The sequence below is a fragment of the Syzygium oleosum genome, unplaced genomic scaffold, assembly GCF_021117445.2.
Source record: "Syzygium oleosum isolate NSW1041296 unplaced genomic scaffold, Sole_v2.1 Sole_v2.02, whole genome shotgun sequence".
Taxonomy (NCBI): domain Eukaryota; kingdom Viridiplantae; phylum Streptophyta; class Magnoliopsida; order Myrtales; family Myrtaceae; genus Syzygium; species Syzygium oleosum.
Window position 1 is genome coordinate 14,126,257 of NW_026607486.1, and position 24,279 is coordinate 14,150,535.

Below are 24,279 nucleotides of genomic sequence, written 5' to 3' on the forward strand. Positions count from 1 at the left end.
TCATCTCCAAGCTCGCACTATTTCAATTCCTTTTGTTGGAACTGAGAATCAAGTTGCCGATTGTTTTACGAAGGCTCTTACATCACAACGATTTAAATTTCTTCTTTCCAAACTCTCGTTATTTGATCCACCTTGAGTTTGAGGGGGGGTGTTAGAACATGTTGTATAGTTTTGAAGGTTTTCCTTTACATCTCTTCTTTCTCTTTGGTCCCACATAGGAAGAATGCTAGGCTCCTTTATTCCTCTAAGCCTATATAAAGGCTTCTCATGTACATTGTTTCATACACCATTATAAGAGAACAAATACCATTCTCTTTTAATCTTTCTTTCTTATCACTTATGACCGGGGAAGTTATGTGACTTTAACTTTAGATTTTTTGGTGACTACTTTAACAATAAATGGTCATATTCTCTTGAAAAATATATATGTAACATTTAAAGTCACCCCAAAGTTTATTGTAATTTTTATAAATTAAAATATTATTTTTATATATTAAAGGGCAATACAGCCACCGAGCTGCCACCAGGCACCAATGACGGCGATGGTCGTACCGTCCACAGATGCAATGCCGGTCGCCGCAGTGGAGAGGAGGGTGGGATCGTGAACGAATGATCTCGACCCCGGTGTTGCCTTTGTGATCTTGATTGGGCTAGGATTCAGTGCAGTCTTGCTGTCGTTTGCATTGCGGAAGCAAATGGGGGATATTAAGGACACTGAGGTAGCCATTCTAATTATCCACACCTGCCGACACTCCGGCGAGTAAGCTTAAGATTGCAAGGTTGTCGGATAGGCCCTGAAATGGGTGCGAATCAACAAGACAGAGAGCTTAATTCTCTTAAAAAAACCGTAAGAATCCCACAAGACAAAACACAAAATCAGAGAGCAAGCAGAGAGGCTCTAATGGCAAAGCATTGAGAATTCTTGAACTAGCTTATGCAGAGCAAAGTCTACGTTTTGAGCTACAGGGGCTCTACAGTACTACGACTATCGATGATCAAAGAAACAGAAGACCCAGAAAAAGATAAAGAACACTGCGAGAAACCCAGTTACCAGAATTTGGAGATGAGCAAGAATCTGGAAGCACCACCTTCAATGGAACTGTGCAATTAGCAATTTGAGGAGGTTGCGCGAGTGAGGAGGAGCCGGTCGAGTGGGAGTGGGAACTGAGGGTCTGCCTCTCAAACCCACAGAGGAAAATCTCTTCCTGCGGCCTATCTCATGGGTCTTCTTGTCTCCGACGAGAGATATCCAATAGACAGGAGTGGAGCGCGATGTTCGTGGGAGCGAAGTGATGATGGTCGAGGAGGGAGATGAAGAGGATAGGGCGATGACGTGGCCGAGTCATTGGACAAGACATGTTGACGTGGCCGGGTCACCCTCTTCGGTGTTGATACTTTTTCTTTTACCCGCAGGAAAAAACAACTTTTTTTCCGGAAAGATCATAATTCATAGGGAAAATTCCAAATAAGAGCATGAATTGCCATTATTTTCTCCAATAAGGATCTGAAGTAGATATTATCTCAAATAAAAGTCTAAAGTGGCCAAATCGTCTCAAATAAGGACTTTTGGCCGACCAGTGACTATTTCGGCCTGAGCTGGTGAGGGTGAGAGCAACTCGCGCCAGCCTAGGCAAGGGCGACTTCCGCCTGTGGCCAGCGGAGGGAAGAGAGAAAAAAAAAAGAAAAGAAGAAAAGAAAACGAAAAGGAAAAGAAAAAAATAGTAAAAGGAAAAAAGAAAGAAAAAAAGGAAAAAAATAAAAAAGTAAAAGACGAAAATACTCTTCGGCCGGCGAGGTTAGGTACTTATTTGATACAGATATAGCTACTTCAGGTCCTTATTTGAGATAAGGTCTACTTCAGACCTTTATTTGAAAAAATGAAGACACTTCGGGCCTTTATTTGAAACAATGTCCACTTCAGATCTTTATTTGAGAAAATAACAGCATTTCATGCCCTTATTTGGAATTTTCCCTAATTTATAAGGGCAAGAAAGAAAAAAAAAGGAGAAAATAAGAAAAAGAAAAAAAAATGATCCCATACCATATGTGTAATGTATAAAATATTACCGCAACCAAAGGTACAACTAGCAAGATCACATGTTCGTAATTATTTCTCCATATCAGAAACTTTAGAGATAGAGAGAGAGCAAGCAGGCTTAAAGAAAGGAACGAAGACGGAGAAAATGGCGAGGGTGGCACTCGGCTACCAATGACCGTTCAACAATCTCGCCGCTGTTTGGGCACGCCCAAGTCACTGCCTTAACATGCGCAACATGCGCGCGATGGAAGGCCACGACGGCAAGGACTACAAAACTTGAGCTAGGGCTAATGGCGGCCCTTGGCAACCTATCCTTAACCGGCAAGCGGTGAGGGGCAAGGGCCACGATCTCACATGGCTCACTCGCACTACTCGTACACTCTCTTTGGTCGGGTATCAAAAAATGTACAACTTTTTGTCGTGGGAAATTTTTTGGCCCCGCTTGGGCGATCATCATAAGAAAAGCCGCAATCTTTGACTCGTGACCGTGGAACAAAATTGACATTTTTTAGGTTTTTCATTAACAAGCATCGTTTACGTGGCTTACTTGTCAACAAACATACCAACGCATATCGTCCTTTACGCATTGTTGCAAACACCCCAAAACGACATTATCTTTTCAAGGTTTTCCTAAGCCAAATTAAATTAGGGTTCGAGAAATAAAGTGGCCGTGATTGTCTTTGACTGAGGTTCATATCCAGGATCGGATCCTCGACCATTTCCCGGGGGGGGTGGAAGGAATAATGAAATAAACGGACAAAAAGATTAGAAACTTAAATTAATTCTCTACCCATTAAAGAGGTAAGTTTACTATTCATTTTACAACTGTCCTCGCTTATGCGTTCATGTGTTGAAAACATCGCGTGATGACATGGTTTTTCTTCAAGGTACTTCAAAATCAGATTGGCATCCTAAGTTTTCACTGGTAAAAACCCGAAAGTGACCTTTTAAGCTTATCGATTCATCTAATATCTCCGTGTATAAGGACTGATTCTTCTATCTCCTACAAACATCAACTATGGTTAGCTTTGTTTAAAAAGGTTTAGTCCTTGACTAATCAGTTTTCATTTGCTTGGAATTTCTTCAGTCTCCCCCCCCAAATCAATTACTGATAGCACAAATTCTAATGCATTCAACACAATCAGCAATCTCATTCTCTATTTAAGAGAGATTCGATTTTGAAACCTTAAACTCAAATCCACGGGTGAAAATTCGACACAAAAAAAATCTCTTGTTTATTGTCATAGAGACTTTCTTAGCATACAAGACATATGTAAACATCGCATAGCAGTAGCATTACTCACGCCTACAACTGTTTCCTTTATTTCTTCTTGTGCTTCTAAGGATGACTCGTTGAACTTTGGTAGGTAGTACAATTATGACACGAAATGCATATCAGCAACTCAACGTGGTAGAAGCGGTGGGGCTCTCCCTTCGCATAGTCGACGGGCGAACAAAATGAGGAAGACTAGAATCTTTTGCCTTACCAAATGTATGAGTTTCTGAACGAGAACGCACAAATAAGCTGTAGAGAGCAGTATCAGCAATGGCAAATAGAGAAGGAAGAAATAGAGGCCTGAGAACAACAACGACGTGGGCAAAGCAATGGAAAGGGAAAACGAAAGGATCATGAGGAAGCGAAAGATGCGGGCACCGCAAGCCGTATTAAAGGCCGGTAGATGAGCAACAAGTGGAAGGGACAGGGAGCAATAGAGAAGGAGAGCAAAGATGGAGAAGAACATGGTGATGGGGTGGGTTTCAAATGGAGAATTGAGTCTTCCTTGGTACTTCACGGTAATGAAGTTGAGCAGAGCTGGAATGATGATGTTAAGTATGGCATACATGTTCCTCCATTGATGGTGACCAAGATTAGGCATTTTTGGATTTGTACAAATGTGGAGAAAGAGGAAGTGGATGAGGAGCAACAGCAGAGCGAATGTTGAGAAAGAGCAAGAGATTGAGGTGCAGTCAATTTATACATGAACAGATTGTATACGCACTTGATTCACAAAAGAAAATGAAAGTCATTGAAGCACTTGACAGGGACTTCTCGGCCCTACAGGGACACTTAAAAGTTCCCTTAGAAGTCCCTGTCAAAGAACTTTGAAACTCGATTCACAAAAGAAAATGTAAGTTCCCTTAAAAGTCCCTGAAAACCTGTCCGGCTCAGAAGTCCCTGTCAAGTGCTTCAATGACTTATATTTTCTTTTGTGAATTGAGTTTCAAAGTTCTTTGACAGGGACTTTTAAGTGCACACCAAGAGTCCTGTCAAGTGCTTCAATGACTTGGTGCATCAATATTGTAAACCCAAGAGTACCTGTCCAATTGTGCGTGTATATGTCTTTGTGAATCGATACTCTCCACGATTCTTGTGCAGAAATTATTTTTCGATCCTTCAAATTTCTGTAAAAATGACATTTGTTTGGGTGAATTTGCTTCACTCCATTCTCTCATTCACAATCTTTCAGGAGATATTCTTGCGTGGATCAGGAACATATGAGCCCGGTGTATCTCAATTCTAGAAGGGAAATGACACAAATAGTTTTTGAAACTTTGCCCAAATATGCAATGTGATTTCTGAACTTTTAATTTATTCAATGTGGTCCCTAAACTTTAACTTAATGTGTAATGTGGCTCTTGAAATTTTGATATATGTTCAATTTAGTCCCTTGACTAGATAATCCAGAGACTTGATTGAATCTAGAGATGTAATAATTTAGGGACTAGATTGAACATTTATCAAAATTGTTGTACCGGAATCATTAAAGAAATTTTCCCTTACTGAACTCAAAGGTCGATAAACTTTTAATATATGTTCAATTTAGTTACATCTACCGGAATCATTAAAGAATTTTTCCCTTACTGAACTCAAAGGTCGATCAACCTCGCGTCCTCCTTGGATTGTGAGGTGATATGCCCACAATTGCTGCAAATATGCCTAGATGGTAAGTAGAAAGAACTAGAACAACCCCTCAGACAAGCATGCATAATGAAAATGCTCTGTAATGAATTTGATTTCGTTCCTCAGCATGGCAACATAAAATAGAGCACCTAGTTAAGCAATCGAACCCCAAATTCGCACAACATATTCTCCTACTATAATGACAAACTTGTACCAAAGACGAAATGGAAAATAAGAATAATTCAACACCCCTGCAGTAGGAATGTCAGTATAATTGTTCTCTATATGCAGAAGATGAAACATGAAAATTAGGTGTCTTTCGTGGGAGTTGAGTTGCTGCATATTACTTGCTAGTAATAGATATCAAGAAACTCTGTGTGAATTTTAACAGCACAGATTAGCAAGATCAGTCATCTTTCTTGTCAAGTTTTAGCTCATTCCTAGTATTTTCTATAAAAGAGTTAACTAAAGACTAAGTAATTGAATTACAAATCTTGTGCGTTTATAGAAAAAGGATAATCCAATCTTTCCTAAAGGAAGAATGCAATATATTTGGATAAGACGGACAAGTCGTTTTTGGAAACGAACCGGGTGGTCGGGTCGAACTTCAAGAATTTTTCGTTTTCAATAAAAATGAAAACTCACATGTATTCAAATCATTTAAGAATTTTTCCCCAGCTGGACTCCAAGGCTGGTAAACCTTGTGTCTGTTCGGAGCGGATTCTCCCCTGCTAAATCTGCCTAAATGGGAAAGTAGAAAGAACTAGAACATCCCATGAGACAAGCAAGCATATGCTCAATGATGAGTTTGATTTCCTTCGTCTGCATGGCAACATGAAATAAACTCTAATAGAGCACCTAGTTAAGCAAGTAAACCCCAAATTCGCCCAACATAATGTCCTACCGTAATTACAAGGGAAAAGTATCAGAAAAGTCCTAAATCATTTGCATTGGTGCCAATTTAGTCCTAAAAGTTTTTTTGGTGTCAATTCAGTCATAAGCATTTTGTCTTTGTGCCAATTCAGTCTTTCCCGCTAATTTTGGCCAGATATTGCTGATGTGGACGCTGGCCGGCCTACGTGGTACTGTCGGCGATGACGTGAACAACTTTTAATAATATTTTAATATTTTCCGATTTTTTTAAATTTTTTTTCCCTTTCTTCTTCCTCCAACTGATTGCCGGAGGCTCTCCCTCGCCCGCGACGGCGAAGGCAAGCCTCACCAGTGGCTGGGTGAGGCACGACCTCACCGGATTTGGCGAGGTCAGGCCTCACCCATGGCCGGCGAGGCTCTAGTCCTTGCCGGATGACTGCGAGGGCGGCCTCGCACAGGCTGGGCGAGGCACGACCTCGTCGAATCTGGCGAGATCGGGCCTCCTCATGGTTGGCAAGGATCAACCCTCGCCAGATATGGCGAGGGCGAGCCTCGCCCAGCCCAACACGAGGCTCAAGCCCTCGCGTAGGCAAGGGTCGACCTCACCTAGGCCAGATATGCCAAGGCGACGCTCGGCGAGGCTGCCATGGCCTGGGCGAGGGCCGGCCTTGCCTAGCATGGCCAGGCGATGGCAACCTTCACCCAAGTGAGGGCAGCTTGCCCAGCCGGACTAAATTAACACCAATGCAATAGGTTTATGACTTTTCTAACATTTTTCCCGTAATTACAAACTTACAAATAGAAGAAATTGGGGGGGGGGACGACCGTATGCATAATTGTAGCTCTATTTCATCTACCTCACTATATATCAAGCAAACTATATGAAGATAACTCCGCATCAAAAAAGGAAAAGTGAAAATGATAGAATAGTCTATAAACTTTGGCTATATGTGCAATGCCATCCTTAAACTTTTAATTTGTTCAATATAGTCCTTGGACTATTCCTAAAGATTCAATCTAGTTTATAGACTTACAATTTTTTTTCTATCTAGTCCCTCAACTTTCCATAGTAGAGTCAAATAAGTTCTTCGGTACTCTTTACAAAATTTCTTAATTCTATCATTGCCCAAATTTTTGAATATCTTTTCATGTTGATTCATTTCTTAAATCAACAAAAAAATGATATCTTATTATTACATTTTTATCTTTTTGGTCTTTATAAATATTACGTTAATTTTATATAAGTATATCTTAGCTTATCTGTAATAGTTAAAGTAAAACCTTATTTAGAGTAGTATCAAGTTGATATTCTTGTTATTTAAAGGGAAAATTCTATTTTGGTACCCCAAATGAAAGCGTTTTCTCAATTTGGTACCCAAAGTGGATACAATGTCAAATAAGGGCCTGAAATGCCCAATCAGTCTTAAATAAGGACCCAAAATTCCCAAAAAGTCTCAAATAAGGGCTTGGGTCGCGGGGCGGCCAAAATGCCTGCCGGCTGGCAAGAATGTTATTGTTCCGGCACCAGAACATTAACTTTTTTATTATTTTTTCCTTTTCCTTTTCTTTTTTTTTCTTCTCTTCCTCTGCCGGCGGAGGTTGCCCGCCTTAGGCGAAGGCGGCCCTTGCCGGCGTCGGGCGAGGGCCGCCCTTGCCGGCGTCGGGCGAGGGCCGCCCTTGCCTGGGTTGGGCGAGGTCAGCCTCGCCAGTTGCCGGCGAGGTGGAGCTTGGCCAGATCTGGCGAGGCCTCGGCCCCGCCGGTCGCTGGCGAGGCTCGACCTCGCCGGTGTCGGGCGAGGCCGGCCTCGCCGTTGCAGGAGAGACCGACCTCGCTCGACGCTGACGAGGTCGAGCCTCGCCAGCGGCCAACGAGGTCGAGCCCTCGCCAGATCTGGCCAGGCTCGACCTCGCCATTGCTGGGCAAGGCCAACCTCGCCAGTTGTTGGCGAGGCCGGTCTCGCCATTGAAGGGCGAGACCGACCTCCCCGACGCCGGCGAGGTTGATCCTCACCAGTGGCTGACGAGGCCGAGCCCTCGCCAGATCTGGCGAGGCTCGACCTCGCCGTTGCTGGGCGAGGCCAACCTCGCCCTGCAACGGCGAGACCGGCCACGCCCGACGCCGGCGAGTTCGAGCCTCGCCGGCGACCTCCGCCGACCCCGGCTATGGTTGGCGGAGGAAGAGAAGAAAAAAAAAAGAAAAGGAAAAGGTAAAGAAAAAAAAACAGAAAAGGAAAAAATAATAAAAAAGTTACTGTTCCGGTACCAGAATAGTAACATTCTTGCTGGCCGGCAGGCATTTTGGCTGGCCGGCGACCCAGACCCTTATTTGAGACTTTTTGGGTATTTTTGGTCCTTATTTGACACCGTATCCACTTTGGGTACCAAATTGAGAAAACGCTTCCACTTGAGGTACCAAAATGGAATTTTCTCTTATTTTAATTTCCTAATTTACATATTTAACTAGATTTATTAAAAAGAAACACGAAACACAAAAGCTTGGACATTTATCCATCTAAAAAATAGGAACGAGATTTAGATGAATATAAATACAATTATCTATAGATAAACTAATATCAGTTTCAAATATTCTTATGTAAACATTTTTTCTTAAAAGGGATAATATCATTAAAAATTTCAAACTGGTACCCACATGACATATCCGAACTAATTTCTGGCTCATAGAAAATCTTAAATTAATGTCTCGTGACACATTTACTTCAAACTAATTTTCATCTCACGAAATATCTCAAATCGGTACCCCTAAACCAAATCCGCCCTCCACGTCATAGTAGGAATATCGATATAATATCACTCAAAATGTGTAAACTATCGATATAATATCACTCATCATTGACTGGTTCATGGGGAAGTAATTTGAAATAGCTCAATCAAATGGGTCTTCCTTTTTCTACTTAGGATTGTGCAATTTCATCGTCCTTAGCATTGGGGTGGATGCTTTTGCAGTGGGAGTAATAACTTGGAGGTGGCTGATGCAAAGTTAACTGCTAAGAGATGGAAAGTATGTCCTGAGGAATTGGATCAGGATGGTGCCGAGTGTGGGCATTCAACTAATGAGTATCGGAACGAGGATCGTACTCTTCTGGTCTAAACCCAATTACTACGTGTTGTCTGCAAAACTTAGTCTAACTGCCCCCAACTTTGCTATTCAACTGAAAGCAGGTAAGCTTTCAGATGATGTATCTTCCCAAACAAAGGAAGACGCGCGTGCGAATCATTTTCCAGCTCTTTCATTAGTTGACAGGGAGTGGTTTGCTTCTCATTACATTCCCCCACGAGTATTCAGCCGACGCCATTCAAATTGTGTCTCATATTATCGATTCCCAGGGATCTGGAAATTCAAGTTCCCCAAAGGGAGTTTTTCCTTTCTCCCTTGACATTAGACACTAAAACGTCTCCCTAATTGATTTCATGCATTTCCTACCCTGGCTTGTCACTTTAGGATTAGGTAATGTGCTAGGAGTCACTACTGATGCGTAAACCTTCTTGCACCGCATGTGAGAGAACATTTTGGCACTGATGGATGAGTACCCTCAATTAAAAGTTAAAGGAAAGAAAAAAACAGATGGGCAACTACGCCTCAATGAGGCATATCTGCGTTACTTGATCAGCTTAAAATTCTTCTCTGCCCTCTACAGTATAATGGGACTGCTGCATAGTATGCTTTTGATTTTTACTTTCAATATTTTGGTGACTTTTTTCACATAAATGCCCATAATTTACTATTAAAATATTATATTTATAAATTGAAGGCCATCTAATAGCCCACCAGCACACACACCCTACAATTTGAGTTAGCCATGCATTGCAAATAGTGCGAATGTGCATTCTGGCTAGCGTGGAAGGACGATGATAAAAACATTTTTCTTGAAGGAGACATCATTGCTGATCCTTTTCGCCAAAAACAGAGAGAGAGAGAGAGAGAGAGAGAGAGAGAGAGAGAGAGAGAGAGAGAGAAGGGTAGGTTTTTAGTAGATCTTTGGCTGTGGAATATGCACATTGAATTTTCTCCATTCTGGGAATTGTAGCTTGTAGACTAACTTCTTATTTATTCTTTGCTAGCATTTGATTTAATCTGACCACCGTTTTGCAAATTGCGAGTCGGTTTTTCTGGTGCAGTTGGCGTCATCGAATTTTTCCTATCCGAGCTACATGCAGGTTGAACGAGCCAGACCTAAGGACTGTTGTTCAAAAAGCTTGTTCTCAAGTTTATACAGGATAACCCAAGCAGAAGAAGATCAAGTTATCTACTGATACCTCCAGGCGCTTCCCCCTTCTGTCTTTACCTTTTGTGTGGCACTGTCGGGATTGTATTCCCTAATTCTGTTTCAACAGTTGCTTCATGCCCTGTTGCACGAAGTCATTTCCTCTCCCTTCAATTGAATCAGAGCTGTTACAATCGGGTTATGCATCCTCACAAATTGGTCTATCTTGTGGCTCTGTATGCTCAAAAGCGGCACAACTCATGATTGGCGAACCGGCTTTAAACACCGGATAAGAGTTTCGACAGTGCCTTCATGTTCGGTAATGCAGAAAATCGCAAAATAACTCCGGTAATGCGGCTCACATTGACTACACACATACGTATATACGATTTTCAATTGAAAGAAATAATTCAATGCGGTTGTTTGGATGCTGCCAAGGAATCGAAAGAAGACACAGATGAATTCGGAAGTCCAATGAGATTCACCCACATTGCTTTCGTGTTCCGTCATTTCTCAGCAGCCACGGATGGATCGTAAACTCAGATGAATGCCTTAAAAAAGAGTGAAGAGAAATCAATTCGAACGAAGATAATCATCTGCAGAGAAAGAGATAGCTCGGCAATGGCCACAGCTAAAAGTGAAAGCCTGAGAAATGGAGCCAAGAAGCGACGCAATGCATACAAAAAAATCAACGCCAATTGCAGGACTCTGAAAGTCTGAAGAGAGAAAGAGAGAAGAAGAAGAAGAGGAGGATCACGAAGAATGAGGTCTTTCTTATAGCGAGTCAACCAAAACAACATTTTTTTCACAAGGTTTTCCTAAGCCAAATTGGCCCTGATTGTCTTTGTCTGGAGTTTCATATCTAGGATCGGAGCCTCGGTCATTTGCTATTGGGGGCAATAATGAAATAAACAGAGAAAAGATTAGAAACATAAATCAAATCCCTACTCATTCAAAGAGTGACATCACTATTCATTTTACAATTGTCCGTGCGGTGTTTTCATGTGCTGAAAACATCGTGTAATTGCTTCATTTTCTAGGTACTAAATACGTATTTCTCAGTTGACTAAACAATTATTCATGAATCAAATCAATTTCGACCTTAAAAGTGCTTTGGTTATAATGTTACATCAAAGCGAGCATAAAATGGCCAAGTACTTACCCAAAAATAAGTATATCCTTTCGTTCATGGACAAGTAATGGCCTCCCAGCAAAATCTTTGGCCCGTTGGACATACTATACATCAATTTGTTTATCAATCTACAAAGCACAATCCTTTAAGTTGTCTTCTTGACAACAAGTGTTGAATCCAAAGTTGAGGTACATCATGCACAAACACTCAAAACAACGTCGTATTTTTAAGGTATTTGAAAATCAAAATGAGGTTTCATTTGAAATTTGCCTCGGATATAAAGGGATTTGGGGTTGAAGGATTGAAAATTGGGGCTTAAGTTTTCACGTGTGAAAAACCAATAAGTCGCCTAATAAGCTTATCGATTTATCTAATATTTCCATGGATAATGATTCTTCTATCTCATGCAAATATCAACTATGAGTAGCTTTGTATGAAAAGTTTTACTCCTTGATCTATCAATTTTTATTTGCTTGGAATTCCTTTCAATCAGCCAACATTTGGCTTTTATCTTCTTCTTTTCCCCCAATCAATCACCGATAGCACAAATTCTGATGCATTCTAATACCACCAGCGATCACATTCTCTGATTAGGAGAGATAATCTTGAACTCAAATCGGTATACAATATTTTGACATAAATAAAAAAATTCTTATTTATTGTCATATTGACTTTCTTTGCATACAAGTCTAAGTAAACATCTTAAACATGTAACATTACTCATGTGTTTTCTCCTGCTTGCCGTTTCCTTTGTTTCTTCTTGGGCTACTAACAACAACCAGTTGAACTTTACCAGGTACTACAATTCTAACATGAAATGCGTATCAGCAACCATACATGGCAGACTCAGGGGCACTCTTCCTTTAAGGATTTGGCAGCGGAACAAGTGGACGAAACCAAATACTAGAATCTTTTGCTTTACCAGATGAATGAGTTTCTGAACGAGGCCGCATAAGTGAGCTGCAAAGAGCAGTATCAGCAACGGCAAATAGAGGAGAAAGAAGGAGAAGTCCGGCAGCAACAACGACGTAGGCATAGCAATGAAGAGGAAAAAGGAAAGGATAGTGATAAGACAAAAGATATGGGCACCTCAAGCAGTAGTAAAGCCTGGTAGATGAGCAACAAGTGGAAGGGATAAGGAGGAATAGAGAAGGAGAGCGAAGATGGAGAAGAACATGGTGACGGGGTGGGTTTCAAATGGAGAATTGGAACTCCCTTGATACTTCACCGTAACGAAGTTGAGCAGAGCTGGAATGATGAAAGTAAGTATGGCATGCATGTTTCTCCACTGATCATGATCAATAATAGGCATTTTTGAATTTGTATATATTTGGAGAAAGAGAAAGAGGACGAGGAGCAGCAGCAGAGTGAATGTTGAGAAAGAGGTGCAATAGCAGAGCAATTGTTGGGTAAGGGAGCAAGTGATTTTATAAAGTCTGTCAAATGTAAGTCCAAAAGACTCGCGTTGAAAGCGATGATCGCTTACAAGTCCCCCAGGCCAATTATGAACATCGCAACGCCAAAGAGACGCAAGTGTTGAGTGTGAATAACGTCATCGGCTTTTGACATCACAATTGCAATCTAAGGTGGAAAAAAGGTCGCACGAGGCGTCACTCTCCAACAAGTATATATCGGAATCCCACTTCCACACTAGTTCAACGTGAGTCGGTTGGACTTTCAAAGCGATCAATCTTGGTAATTAGTGAAAGTTTTTGAGCGTCTCGTGATTTTTCCTACCTTGGATATTCCAAGGTAATATTCACAGCTGTTTTTTCTGCCCTGCTTTAATTTTTTCAGCACTATATTTATTGACTTGTGGTTGATATTGTTGTAATATGGTGACTGGTTGTCACTTGAGTTAATTTGATGTTAGTTGTTGAGTTTTTGGAGAAGTTATTGATCTCGAACTGGTTTTTTTTTTTTGGTCAAATCTCGAACTGGTTTAAGCAATAAATTGTTGACCTTTCTCCCCCAACAGCGTGGAACAAAATTGACATTTCTTAGGTTCTTCATTAACAAGCATCGTTTCCGTGGCTTTCTTGTCAACAAACATGGCACCCAAAGCCAACGCATATCGTCCTTGCAAAACACCCAAAACAACATTTTCTTTTTCAAAGTTTTCCTACGCCAAATTAAATTAGGGTTCCACAAATAAATTGGTCGTGATTATCTTTGACTGGGGTTCATATCCAGGATCGGAGCCTCGACCATTTTGCCAGTGGGGGGGCCATAATGAAATAAACAGACAAAAGATTAGAAACATAAATTAATTCTCTACCCATTAAAAAGGTGGCATTACCATTCATTTTACAATTGTCCTCGTACATGCATTCATGTGTTCAATAAATCGCATAATTGCTTCATTTTCTATGGTACTAAATGCCTATTTCTCCATATAAGTGATTGAACAATCGTTCATGAATCAATCATTTGCGACTTAGGCTATATCAAATGGAGCATAAAATGGCATTACATACCTACCCAAAAGTATAACCTTTCGCTTGTAGAAAAATTAGGGCCTTATAACACAATCTTGGCCCGTTGGACATAATAGACATCAATTTGGGTTTCAATTCACAAGGCACTATTAAGTTGTCAACAATAAGTGTCATGTCCAAAGTTGAGGTACATAATGCACGGACACTCAAAATGATGTGCTTTTTTTAAGGGATTTCATAATCAAATTAGGGTTTTTAAGTTTTCACATGGAAAAAACATGAAAGTGACTTTTTAAGCTTATTGATTCATCTAATATCTCCGTCTGTAAGGACTGATTCTTCTATCTCATACAATTATCAACTATGAGTAGCTTCGTGTAAAAAGGTTTACTCCTTGATTGATCAGTTTTTATTTACTTGGAATTTCTTCAATCAGCCAACATTTGGCTTTTATCTTCTTCGTTTCCTCCAATCAATTACGGATAGAACAAACACTAATGCATTCAACACCATCAGCGATTGCATTCTCTGTTTAGGAGAGATTCGATTTTGAAACCTTAAACTCAAATCGAACGTGCGATACTTCGACACAAATAAAATCTCCTGTTTATTGTCACATTGACTTTTTAAACATACAAGACATAAGTAAACATCTCGTACAGGTAGCATTACTTGTACCTTTCCCCCTGCCTACAACTATTTCCTTTATTTCTTCTTGTGCTTCTAAGGATGACTCGCTGAACTTTGGCAGGTACTACAGTTCTAATATGAAATGGGTATCAGCAACCCCACGTGGCAGAAGCGGGAGCGCTCTTCCTCGGCATAGTCGGCGGGTGAACAAATTGAGGAATACAAGAATCTTGTCCCTTACCAGATTGATGAGTTTTTGAGCAAGACCACACAAGTAAGTTGTAGAGAGAGCAGCATCAATAACGGCAAATAGAGGAGGAAGAAGGAGAGGCCTGGGAACAACAACGTCGTAGGCAAAGCAATGGAGAGGGAAAATGAAAGGATCATGAGGAAGCGAAAGATACGGGCACCGCAAGCAGTATTAAAGGCCGGTAGATGAGCGACAAGTGGAAGGGACAAGAAGCAATAGAGAAGGAGAGCAGAGATGGAGAAGAACATGGTGCCGGGGTGGGTTTCGAATGGAGAATCGGGCCTTCCTTGGTACTTCATAGTAATGAAGTTGAGCAGAGCCGGAATGATGAAGGTAAGTATGGCAGACGTGTTCCTCAGTTGATCGTGACCAAGAATAGGCATTTTTGGATATGTACAAATGTCAAGAAAGCAGAAGAGGACGAGGAGCAACAGGAGAGTGAATGCTGAGAAAGAGGAAGAGGACGAGGAGCAACTGCAGAGCGATTGTGGAGAAAGGGAGCAAAGTCAATTTATAACGAGTCTATCTTCGATGGATTGATGTTAGCACACTCTCGCACCTTGGTCTTGGATTGATGCTGACAGACTCCCAAATTTGGACTGATGTTGACAGACTCTCCCAAATGCTGTTAACTTTAGATCTTGCACCTTTGGTCTCTGAGTATTCCGTGAATGCTGTTTAACTTTAGATCTTGCACGTTTGGTCTTGGACTACTGATGTTGAAAGATTCTCGCATGGACTATTCCATGAATGATATTAACTTTAGATCTTGCACCTTTGGTCTTGGACTCCCGATGCTGTCAACTTTAGATCTTGCACCTTCAGTAGTGTGGAAGACCAAAGGTGCAAGATCTAAAGTTAACAGCGAATGGTCCATGCGAGAGTCTGTCAAGATCAGTAGTCCAAGACCAAAGGTGCAAGATCTAAAGTTAACAGCATTCATGGAATAATCCAAGACCAAGGTGCAAGGTAAACGCAAGACCAAAAGTCCCTGTCCGATTGTGCTTATATTTGTTTTTGTGAATTGGAACTCCACCATTCTTTTGCAGAAATTATTTTTGGATCCTTCAAATAATTGTGAAAATGACATTTGTTTGGGGTCAATTTGCTTTACTCTGTTCTCACATTCACACTCTTTTAGGAGATATTCTTCTGTGGATCGGGGACATGCGAGCTCAGTAAATCTCAATTCTTCACACACATTGGACTCATACCGGAATCATCAAACAAATTTTTCCCTTGCTGGACTCAAACTTTCAAAGGCCGATCAACCTCGTGTCCTCTGCCAGGATTGTGAGGTGATATGCCTACAATTGCTGCAGATTTTCCCTTAAATCTGCCTAAACGGTAAGTAGAAAGAACTAGAATAACCCATAAGACAAGCAAGCATTATGAAAATGCTCGTTAATGAATTTGATTTGGTTCGTCAGCATGGCAACATAAACCCCAAATTCGCGCAACAAATTCTCCTACAATAACGACAAACGTGTAACATAGGCGAAATGGAAGGGGAAAAAAAGACCGTACGCATAAAACGCAGCTTTATTTCATCAACAACTTCACTCTATAGTGAGCAAATTATATGAAGATTACTCTGTATAAAAGAAAGGGCTAAATGGCACAATAATACTAAGGGTTAATACCACGAAAAACCCTAAACTGGTACACTTGTGACACATTTACCCCAAACTATTTTTTTGACCATAAAAACCCCAAACCGTACACCGTGACAATTTTACTCCGAATTATTTTTTGACCATAAAAACCCCAAACCCAGTACATCGTGACAATTTTACCTCGAACTTACCACAAAAAACCCCAAACTGGTACAAATGTGACAATTTTACCCTGAATTAAAATTTTAATATTATTTTTTATTTTTTTTCGAATTTTTATTTATTTTTTTCCTTTTATTTTATTTTTCTTTATCTTCAACCTCTGGCCGGTCGCCGGTCCGGCGACCGGCCAGAGGCGGAAGCCGGCGAGGGCCACCCTTCGGCTTCGGCGAGGGCCGTCCTCGCTGTGATCCGGCGAGGGTGACCCTCACCAAGACGGCGAGGGCCGCCTCGCCTGCGCGAGCGAGGGCCGTCCTCGCGGATCCGGCGAGGACCGCCTCGCTTGCGTGCGGGGGCCGCCCTCGCCGGCTCGGCGAGGGCCGTCCTCACCCACCCTGTAAGGGCGAGGGCCGCCCTCGCGGCTGGCGAGGGCGGCCCTCGCCGACGTTGGCGAGGACGGCCCTCGCTCGAGCCTGGCGAGGGCCGCCCTTGCCGAGTCGAGCGAGGGTCGCCCTTGCCGAGTCGAGCGAGGGCGGCCCTCGCCGGCCGCCGAGGGCGGCCCTCGTCGGCTTCCGCTGCAGCGGTCGCCGGACCGGACCTGCGCCGAGGTTGAAGTGAAGAAAAAAAAGAAAAGAAAAAAGAAAAATTCAAAAAATTAAAAAACATAAAAATAATATTAAAAATTAGTTGGGGTAAAATTGTCACACATGTGACTGTGTTTTTATAAGTATGTTCGGGTAAAATTGTCACAGGTGTACCAGTTTGGGGTTTTTTATGGTCAAAAAAATAGTTTAGGGTAAATGTGTCATAAGTGTACCAGTTTAGGGTTTTTCGTGGTATTAACCCTAATACTAAAGCTAAATTGTCCAAATTGAAAAGTTCAAAACTAAATTGACCGCTGTACAATAAGTTTATAATTTTTTAGACAGTTATCCATTATATCTAAAAAGATAGAAACATGAAAACTAGGCGTCTTTTGCAAAGAATTTTTTTTTTTTGGGTCGAAAATCGCAAGAGTTGAGCTGCTGCGTGCTGCTTGCCATTAATACATATCGAGAATTTCAGTGGAGAGTCGATCAGCAACGGGTTAGTAAGATCAGTCCTCTTTCTGGTCAATTTCAGCTCCTCCCTACTGTTTTCCACGAAACAGTAAATATATGAAGACTAAATAATCGCATTAGAAATCTTGCCCTCTTATAGAAAAAAAGTATAATGCAACCTTTTCTTGAAAAGGAAGTTTGGAAATCATTTGGGTAAACGGGTCGGGTCGAACTCCAACTGAAAATGAAAAACCGCCGGAGTTTCACCATTTTGTTAGGGCAGAGACGGGGAGATTGAAGTCGGCGATGGAACAGACTCGGAGCAGACAGAAAAGCGAAATAGAAGAAGGAGGAGAAGGGAAAGGCGACACCGATGAAGAAGCGACGACGGCGACGAAGGAGACGACGGCGATGACGCCGTGGGAGCAGCACTCGGCCGTCATCAGCATCCCTCGCTTCGACTACAACGCCCCCTCTTCCCTCCTTCGCCGCTCCCACTCCGGCTTCCTCGTCACCTGCACCATCAGTGTACCATCTCTCCTTCGCCTTCTTTAGCCGTCGATTCGATGATCGGAACTTGGGTTGATGGGTCTTTGTCTTTTTTCCTTCCCATTTCTCTTCCTTTCATCAGGGAGGGAGAAGAGCGCCACCAAAGAAGCCATGCGCCTCCTCGAAAAGGTTTTGATTGCCTTCTTAAAGTTGAGCCCTTTTAAGCGTTACTGAACGAGATGCTACTGATTAATTCTACATAATGTGTTTTGAGTATGGTTCATTTATGCTTGGAGCTTAGAAGTGAAGAACTGGGTCTCCCTTGAGTACGTGTAATTGCATTGACTGGTTCATGTGGAAGTGATTTGAAGTAGCTCAATGAAATGGGTCTTCCTTTTCCTATATAGGATAGTGAAATTTCATCCTCCTTAGCATTGTAGTGAATGCTTTTGCAGTATTGTGGGACATTGGCTGCTAGCGGTAGTAATGACCTGGAGTTGGCCGATGCGAAGTTAACTGCTAAGAGAAGGAAAGTCTGTCCTGAGGAATTGGATCAGGAAGGTGCCAATGGTGCTGAGCGTGGGCATTTAACCGATCAGCATTGTAACGAGGATGGTACTCTTCTGGTCAAAACCCAATCACTACGTACTTAGATATCTGTAAAACGTAGTCTAACTGCCTCCAACTTCGCTATTCAACTGGCAGGTAAGCTTTCAGAAGATGTGTCTTCTCAAACGCAGGGAGACATCAGTGCAAATAAATCTTCAGCTCTTTCATTAGTCAAGTTGACAGGGAGTGGTTTGCTTCTCTTTACATTCCCCCATGACGATTCAGCCGACACCATTCAAATTGTGTCTGATATTATTGATTCCCTGGGATCTGGAGATTCGAGTTCCCCAAAGTGAGTTTTTCTTTTCCTTCCTTGACATTAGACACTGAAATGGCTCCCTAGTTGATATGATCAATTTCCTACCCTGGCTTGTTACTTTAGGATTGTGCAATGTGCTAGGAGTCATTACAGATGCATAGACTTTCTTGCACCGTACGTGACAGAGAAACTTGGCATTGATGGATGAGTCCTCTAAGTGGAAAGTTAAAGGAAAGAAAAAATAGATGTGCAACTAAGCCTCAATGAGGCATATCTGTTTTACTTGATCAGCTTAAACTCTGCCCACTGTAGTATAATAGGATTGCTGCTTATTTATGCTACTTATGACAGGAGAAGTCATGTGAGTGTTTGGTTTGGCTGATTTGCTTTTGATTACTTTAGATATTTTGGTGACTTTGTCAACAATAAATGCCCATATTTATATATGTAGCATTTAAAGTTGCCTCAAAATTTATTGTAATATTTGTCTATTAAACTATAATTTTCATTTATTAAAGGCCATCTAGTAGCCCATTAGTGCACCCTACAATTGCAGTTGAGCATGCATTGCAAATAACTTGAAATACGGCAAATGTGTTTTTGGCTGGTGTGGAAGGACAATAATGAAAGCATTGTTCTTGAAGGAGACATCTTTGCTGATATTTTTGTCCCAAAAAAAAGAAAAAAAAGGGAAGGTTTTTCGTGGATCTTTGGCTGTGGAAAATGCACCAAAAGTTTCCCCATTCCCGGAAACTTGTAGTTTGCGAACATTTCTTCTTATGTATTCATTGCTAGCATTTGATTAAACTGACCACTGTTTTGCAAATTGTAAGAATTTTAGCTTGAAGGGATCTCTCCAAAAAGTTATTATTTTGAACTTTGCTGAATGTTTTCTCACTGAACTCTGACTTTATTTTATTTCACTTTTGGTTCAAACTACATTTTAGGATTTATTTGTTCAAATGCCAATTAAAGAAGTCAGTTTTTCTGGTGCAGTTGGTGTCATCGAATTTTTCCTATCCAAGCTACATGCAGTTTGAATGAGCCAGACCTAAGGACTGTTGTTCAAAAGCTTGTTCTCAAGTTTATAAAGGATAAGCCAAGCAGACTTGCATTACCTATAAAGGTACATGTTCTATCTGTATCATAAGAAGATCAAGTTATCTATTTATCGCTTTAGTCCCTTCCCCCTTCTGTGTTCTTTTTAAGTTTGACACTTTGGGGATTTCATTTCTTAATCTTTTTCAACTGTTGCATCTTACCCTGTTGCACGAAGTCTTCTCCTCTCCCTTCAATCGAATCAGTGCTGTTACAATCTCGTTATGGATCCTTTTAAATTGGTCCAATCTTGTGAATCTGTCTGCTCACAAATTGAACAACTCTTCCATTGGCCCCTAGTTTGCAGTTGGATTTAATAGAAGAGGACTTGAAGAGATGGAGCTGAAGAATTCAAATGATAAATCCAATGGTTCTGATCTACTACCTTTGTTGGACTGCCACAAATGCTTTGAAGTCGTAGCTGCAGCAGTTAAGGATGCTATATCAGATTCAGTTGTAGATCTAAAAAACCCCGAGGTAGAGCTCCCTCCTCTCTCTCTCTCTCTCTCTCTCTCTCATGTTTATCTGACATCTTTTATTGCAGATTTCTGTTCTGGTTGAGCTGCTACCGCTTTCGGCTGTTCCGAGTGGGTCATTGGTGGCTGCGGTATCAGTTCTTCCACAAAAACTGGTCACTACAAAGCCACGGCTGTGTGTCAAGGCTTTGGCTCCTCAGGCTAAGTCAAAGAATAAGTAAGTTGGCGGACTATAGCAGCAACTCACGGCTGTGCAATCTTTCAATGGAAGATGCTCGTGATTATGGCCTTGGATTCCAAAGAACCATGAAAAGATGAAACAACAGAATCCAACTGCAATACATTCGTGCGAGTCGGCTTTCAGCAGACACAACAGGTTGATATAGTCACATCAACGAAAAGTTCCAGTGTAACTTGTTTCAGTCTAAAGCTCGGCCTCCGTAAGGAGTAGAAGACAATAAAAATTTCTTGATCCTTTAGAAACATATTAGGATTTGGGGAGAAATATTGATCTTTCTTTGCATCTTTTACTGTCTTGGCTCTCTCATGTTTGACCGAGACTACAATATATCTAATTTCCTTTTTCTCCTCTAGAGTTGAAAGATAGCTCTCCATGAACAATTTGTTAAATGTAGTGTTGGTGTCGGATATGTAACTCTACTATGATTTTGTAATTATTCTTTCAAAATTTTCCCTGAACAAGAGTGCATTTCATAGTGAATCATTGATGGTAGCAATCGTCAAAATTACTTAGAAGGATCATCTGATATCCTCATTTTAAAAACTCCCTGATCAGACAATAGTTCTGACATTCATTGTTGAAGACGTGTGCCCTTTGTCCTGTGAGACTTTGGGGGGAAGGATTGCTACCTCAAGGCTGATTATAACCGGCCCTTGCTCATTCATGTACAACATGAATCACCAGGTCAAGCATATTAGTATTCTGCAACATGAATCGCCGAGTCGAGCATATTATATTCTGCAACATGAATAAACAGGTAACCAGAGGTGCGCACAGGATTTGGAACTCAGTGTATTGACAAACAACGCTTACTTCCCCTAGCGCGAAAACATAAACTAGGGCGACTGTGATGAGCCCATTAACACGGTGACGATGTTGCTCTTCTGGGGACAAGAAAATCTATTCAAAATCGAACTCTTTGGAAGCCAACAAGTTAGTACCTACAGAACAAATGCTTCAGGGAAGGAACTAAACACAGCAAGAATTGAAGGAAGAAAACATGATCAGATGAATTATGCGCCGCAAAGAGCAATGGATAGATCTAAGTTGACACAAGGCTCTTCATAGGATGAGAATGAGGAGAGTTTTGGGGACGAGGTTGATGATATTGCTTCGCTGATCCCGCTTTCTGAGGACGCGTTACTTCCCTGCAAGAAAGGTTGAATATTCGTCGGAAGTGACAGCGACAATGACAACTCGCAGCCACAGCCGTCGATGTCCTTGAGTTCTCCGACTTCACTTCTCACGCCGGTTCGTTTCGTCTTCTTTCGCGGCACGTGCTCTTGAACTTCTTCTGCTTTTGCTATCTGTTTGAATAAGATGAATGTCGAATTAATCGATGGGGACAATGCAAAAATATAAAACAAAGCGATTTTGCATATGTTTGATGGGAAAAGAACACTGTGATCCACCCTCATATACATGCCAATGCACAGGTGCGAACAATCTCACAGCTATTATTAAAACATTGAATTTGAAATCAGGGAGTATTGAGTTGGAATTATACATTGGCCTTTTAATTAAGCTACTCATGGAAATTAACTGCAATTATGGAAGAAATCCCACAACCATAGTAGTTAGAAAAGATGTAACATGACTAAACTTATTCTAACATACCAAGCAAGAAACATTTGAGAGGCCGTCAAATGCGCATTCGACCTCATTCAAATTATGTGCAATATCAACCCTTCGCAATTGCGTTAAGATGAGTTTATTTAATATCTTTTACATGAACTTAAAGTATATATACAGTCGGAATTTAACATTTTTAAGTCATTAAGGTTAACCTATTAATATTTTCAATGAGACCAAGCCAATTTTGTTCGTTAACATTTTTAACAAGGCTGAATGTGATTTCACTGTTTCTTGATAAATTATTGATCTAGATAAGGAGCCAACTCCTCGTAAACCCGACAAATATTAAGTGGTTAGAGCCAAATTAGCATGCACTTTTCCAATTTCTACCCAAAACTGAAAAACTGTCTAGCCTAAAAATTTAGAAACTTGTTATGACTTTGAATTCTATTATTTGTCCATACTGTTAATTAAGCAAACCCAAAGGCCACCTCAACCTCAAAATTTTGCCAAAAAATTTCCACGAAAACCCAAGATTTTTGGCATGTAATCAATGAATCTCTTGCCTCTAAATTTGAATTCTAAATTATTCTCAAGTATTTCATAAATCACCCATCTCTCCTTTTTACCAGAAATTGCGATTAATTATATTAAAAAAATTGGATCAAAATGTTTACATATAACTGTTATGATTAATTTAATTGTTCACTATTTCTCTTCATGCGTAATATGTGCGCTCTTTTCCTAGTATTATGATTCCAAGATCGACATATTTAACATTACATATAATTTCAAAACCACGAATAAAAGGAAAAGAAAAGTAGAAAGCCAAAATCAATACCACACCAAACCTTGATATACAAGCATAAGTCTAGGCAGGAGGACCTTTGTCTGCGTACCTGGAGAAAATCAGATTCTGCCACTGCATAGTACTCAGGCTTGATCATCATCTGCAGATCAGTGCATGAAGTTTCCATCAAACTTGCCGTCGTCGTCTCCACTCTACACCGGAGTGAATCACAGACGCAGTGCATGAACGACTGATAATCTGATTTAGATGAGTCTTCTTTATTGGGTTTCGAGGATGTGTGAAGTATGTTTCTGTCACTGGGTTCGGGGTGTTCGACTAATATGCACCCATCAGGTTCATCATCTGAAAAAGATGGTCTTTTTTGTCCAGCACTGCTGTGACTTCTACCTGTAACCGCACGAAATATGGTGTTTACACAGGTCAATATATAAAAAGATTCAAAAAGAGATGTCTGTAATTCTAGGCATACATACAAAGGTATTTATGAGTATCCGTATCCAAAATTCTATGTGACCTACAACCGAGAGGAGGGCTGGCAGGGACTGTTGCCCTATCTGGCCGCTTGGTGATTAGCTCTAACTTATGAAATTTTGTATGCAACTTTTGTTTTTGGCAGAAGTCAATAGATGAAGTGACGACAGGAGGCCACTAAGAGATGTTCAAATGCAACACCATCACTGAAGTAGAAAATCTGCCATTAGTTAGGGCATGCCCTATACAACATTTGAAACTTTGAAATCAACACCAAGACACGCCCTGGGGGCTTGTTGTTGTAGCTAAGTTACCTTGTTGTCTGCCCAAATCATTTCTCATGCTCCTGTACATCTGCGGGAGACAGAGATCGGAGAAATAGAGATACTTAGTAAGAAGTCTACTAAGAATGTATTTTAAAGTGTTGGGAAGAATTCTGAGTACATGACTCTGAATTAGTAAGAAGATCAAGTAGCATCAAAAGTTGTCCAATTTATTCAAACACTTCGCAAAGATTTTGTCCAAATCATCACTAAGAAATCCTGGAAAGCTAACAAAACCTATTGACCTGGAGATGGCTCTTGACATGGGAAATGGTCAGTCCCCTCACGTCCATGAGCTGAAGAACCATCTTGGGTGTGGCCTCTGAGATGCATATAAAGATGGGAATCACAAATCATACAAGCATTAAAAGTAAAAACAAATTATCAATATCATAAAGAAGAGAGGATAGTTAAGTAATAAGTAACTGTGATGACCACCGAGAAGGTGGACAGCGTGCATAAAGCAGTGGTGAAGCTCCGGAGTCCATCTCAGCCGTGGCACCTTTGATCTTGTGTACTGCCTCACTCCCCCCATCAGTGGCTATAATCAACCTGTCTCTTTGCTGCGATATTCTGTCTTTATATTAGTGTCGTCATCTCCCAAAGGAGGTACCTCTCTTATAAAC

General features: G+C 41.0%; 2 protein-coding genes across 3 annotated transcripts; one reads left to right on the forward strand and one right to left on the reverse strand.

Moving 5' to 3' along the window:
- Nucleotides 1-17,559: 17,559 nt before the first annotated feature.
- Nucleotides 17,560-20,756, forward strand: LOC115668391 (uncharacterized). Of its 2 annotated transcripts, none has more exons than XM_056308873.1 (7): nucleotides 17,560-17,827; nucleotides 17,933-17,979; nucleotides 18,246-18,405; nucleotides 18,490-18,691; nucleotides 19,655-19,784; nucleotides 20,057-20,233; nucleotides 20,301-20,756. In XM_056308873.1, the coding sequence occupies exons 1-7, from the start codon at nucleotides 17,608-17,610 to the stop codon at nucleotides 20,451-20,453; spliced, it is 1,089 nt and encodes a 362-aa protein (XP_056164848.1). In that variant the 5' UTR covers nucleotides 17,560-17,607; the 3' UTR covers nucleotides 20,454-20,756. The 2 variants fall into 2 exon arrangements, with proteins under 2 accessions (XP_056164848.1, XP_056164849.1); XM_056308874.1 differs by having other exon boundaries at nucleotides 18,496-18,691.
- Nucleotides 20,757-21,376: 620 nt separating this feature from the next.
- Nucleotides 21,377-24,219, reverse strand: LOC115686894 (putative Myb family transcription factor At1g14600). The gene is made up of 5 exons (XM_030612309.2): nucleotides 24,080-24,219; nucleotides 23,899-23,975; nucleotides 23,645-23,684; nucleotides 22,948-23,246; nucleotides 21,377-21,780 (listed from the first exon to the last, which is right to left on the reverse strand). The coding sequence occupies exons 1-5, from the start codon at nucleotides 24,186-24,188 to the stop codon at nucleotides 21,487-21,489; spliced, it is 819 nt and encodes a 272-aa protein (XP_030468169.1). The 5' UTR covers nucleotides 24,189-24,219; the 3' UTR covers nucleotides 21,377-21,486.
- Nucleotides 24,220-24,279: the final 60 nt, after the last annotated feature.

What these genes read in the sequence shown, in the direction of transcription:
- LOC115668391 (XM_056308873.1), top strand. Translation starts at nt 17,608, where the DNA reads ATGGAACAGACTCGGAGCAGACAGAAAAGCGAAATAGAAGAAGGAGGA. An exon ending in GGAGATTCGAGTTCCCCAAA is followed by an intron (nt 18,692 to 19,654) that starts GTGAGTTTTTCT and finishes TTTCTGGTGCAG; the next exon opens with TTGGTGTCATCGAATTTTTC. An exon ending in TAGATCTAAAAAACCCCGAG is followed by an intron (nt 20,234 to 20,300) that starts GTAGAGCTCCCT and finishes CTTTTATTGCAG; the next exon opens with ATTTCTGTTCTGGTTGAGCT.
- LOC115686894 (XM_030612309.2), bottom strand. Translation starts at nt 24,188, where the DNA reads ATGGGGGGAGTGAGGCAGTACACAAGATCAAAGGTGCCACGGCTGAGA. An exon ending in TGATTTGGGCAGACAACAAG is followed by an intron (nt 23,247 to 23,644) that starts GTAACTTAGCTA and finishes GTGCGGTTACAG; the next exon opens with GTAGAAGTCACAGCAGTGCT. An exon ending in CAGAATCTGATTTTCTCCAG is followed by an intron (nt 21,781 to 22,947) that starts GTACGCAGACAA and finishes TTATTCAAACAG; the next exon opens with ATAGCAAAAGCAGAAGAAGT.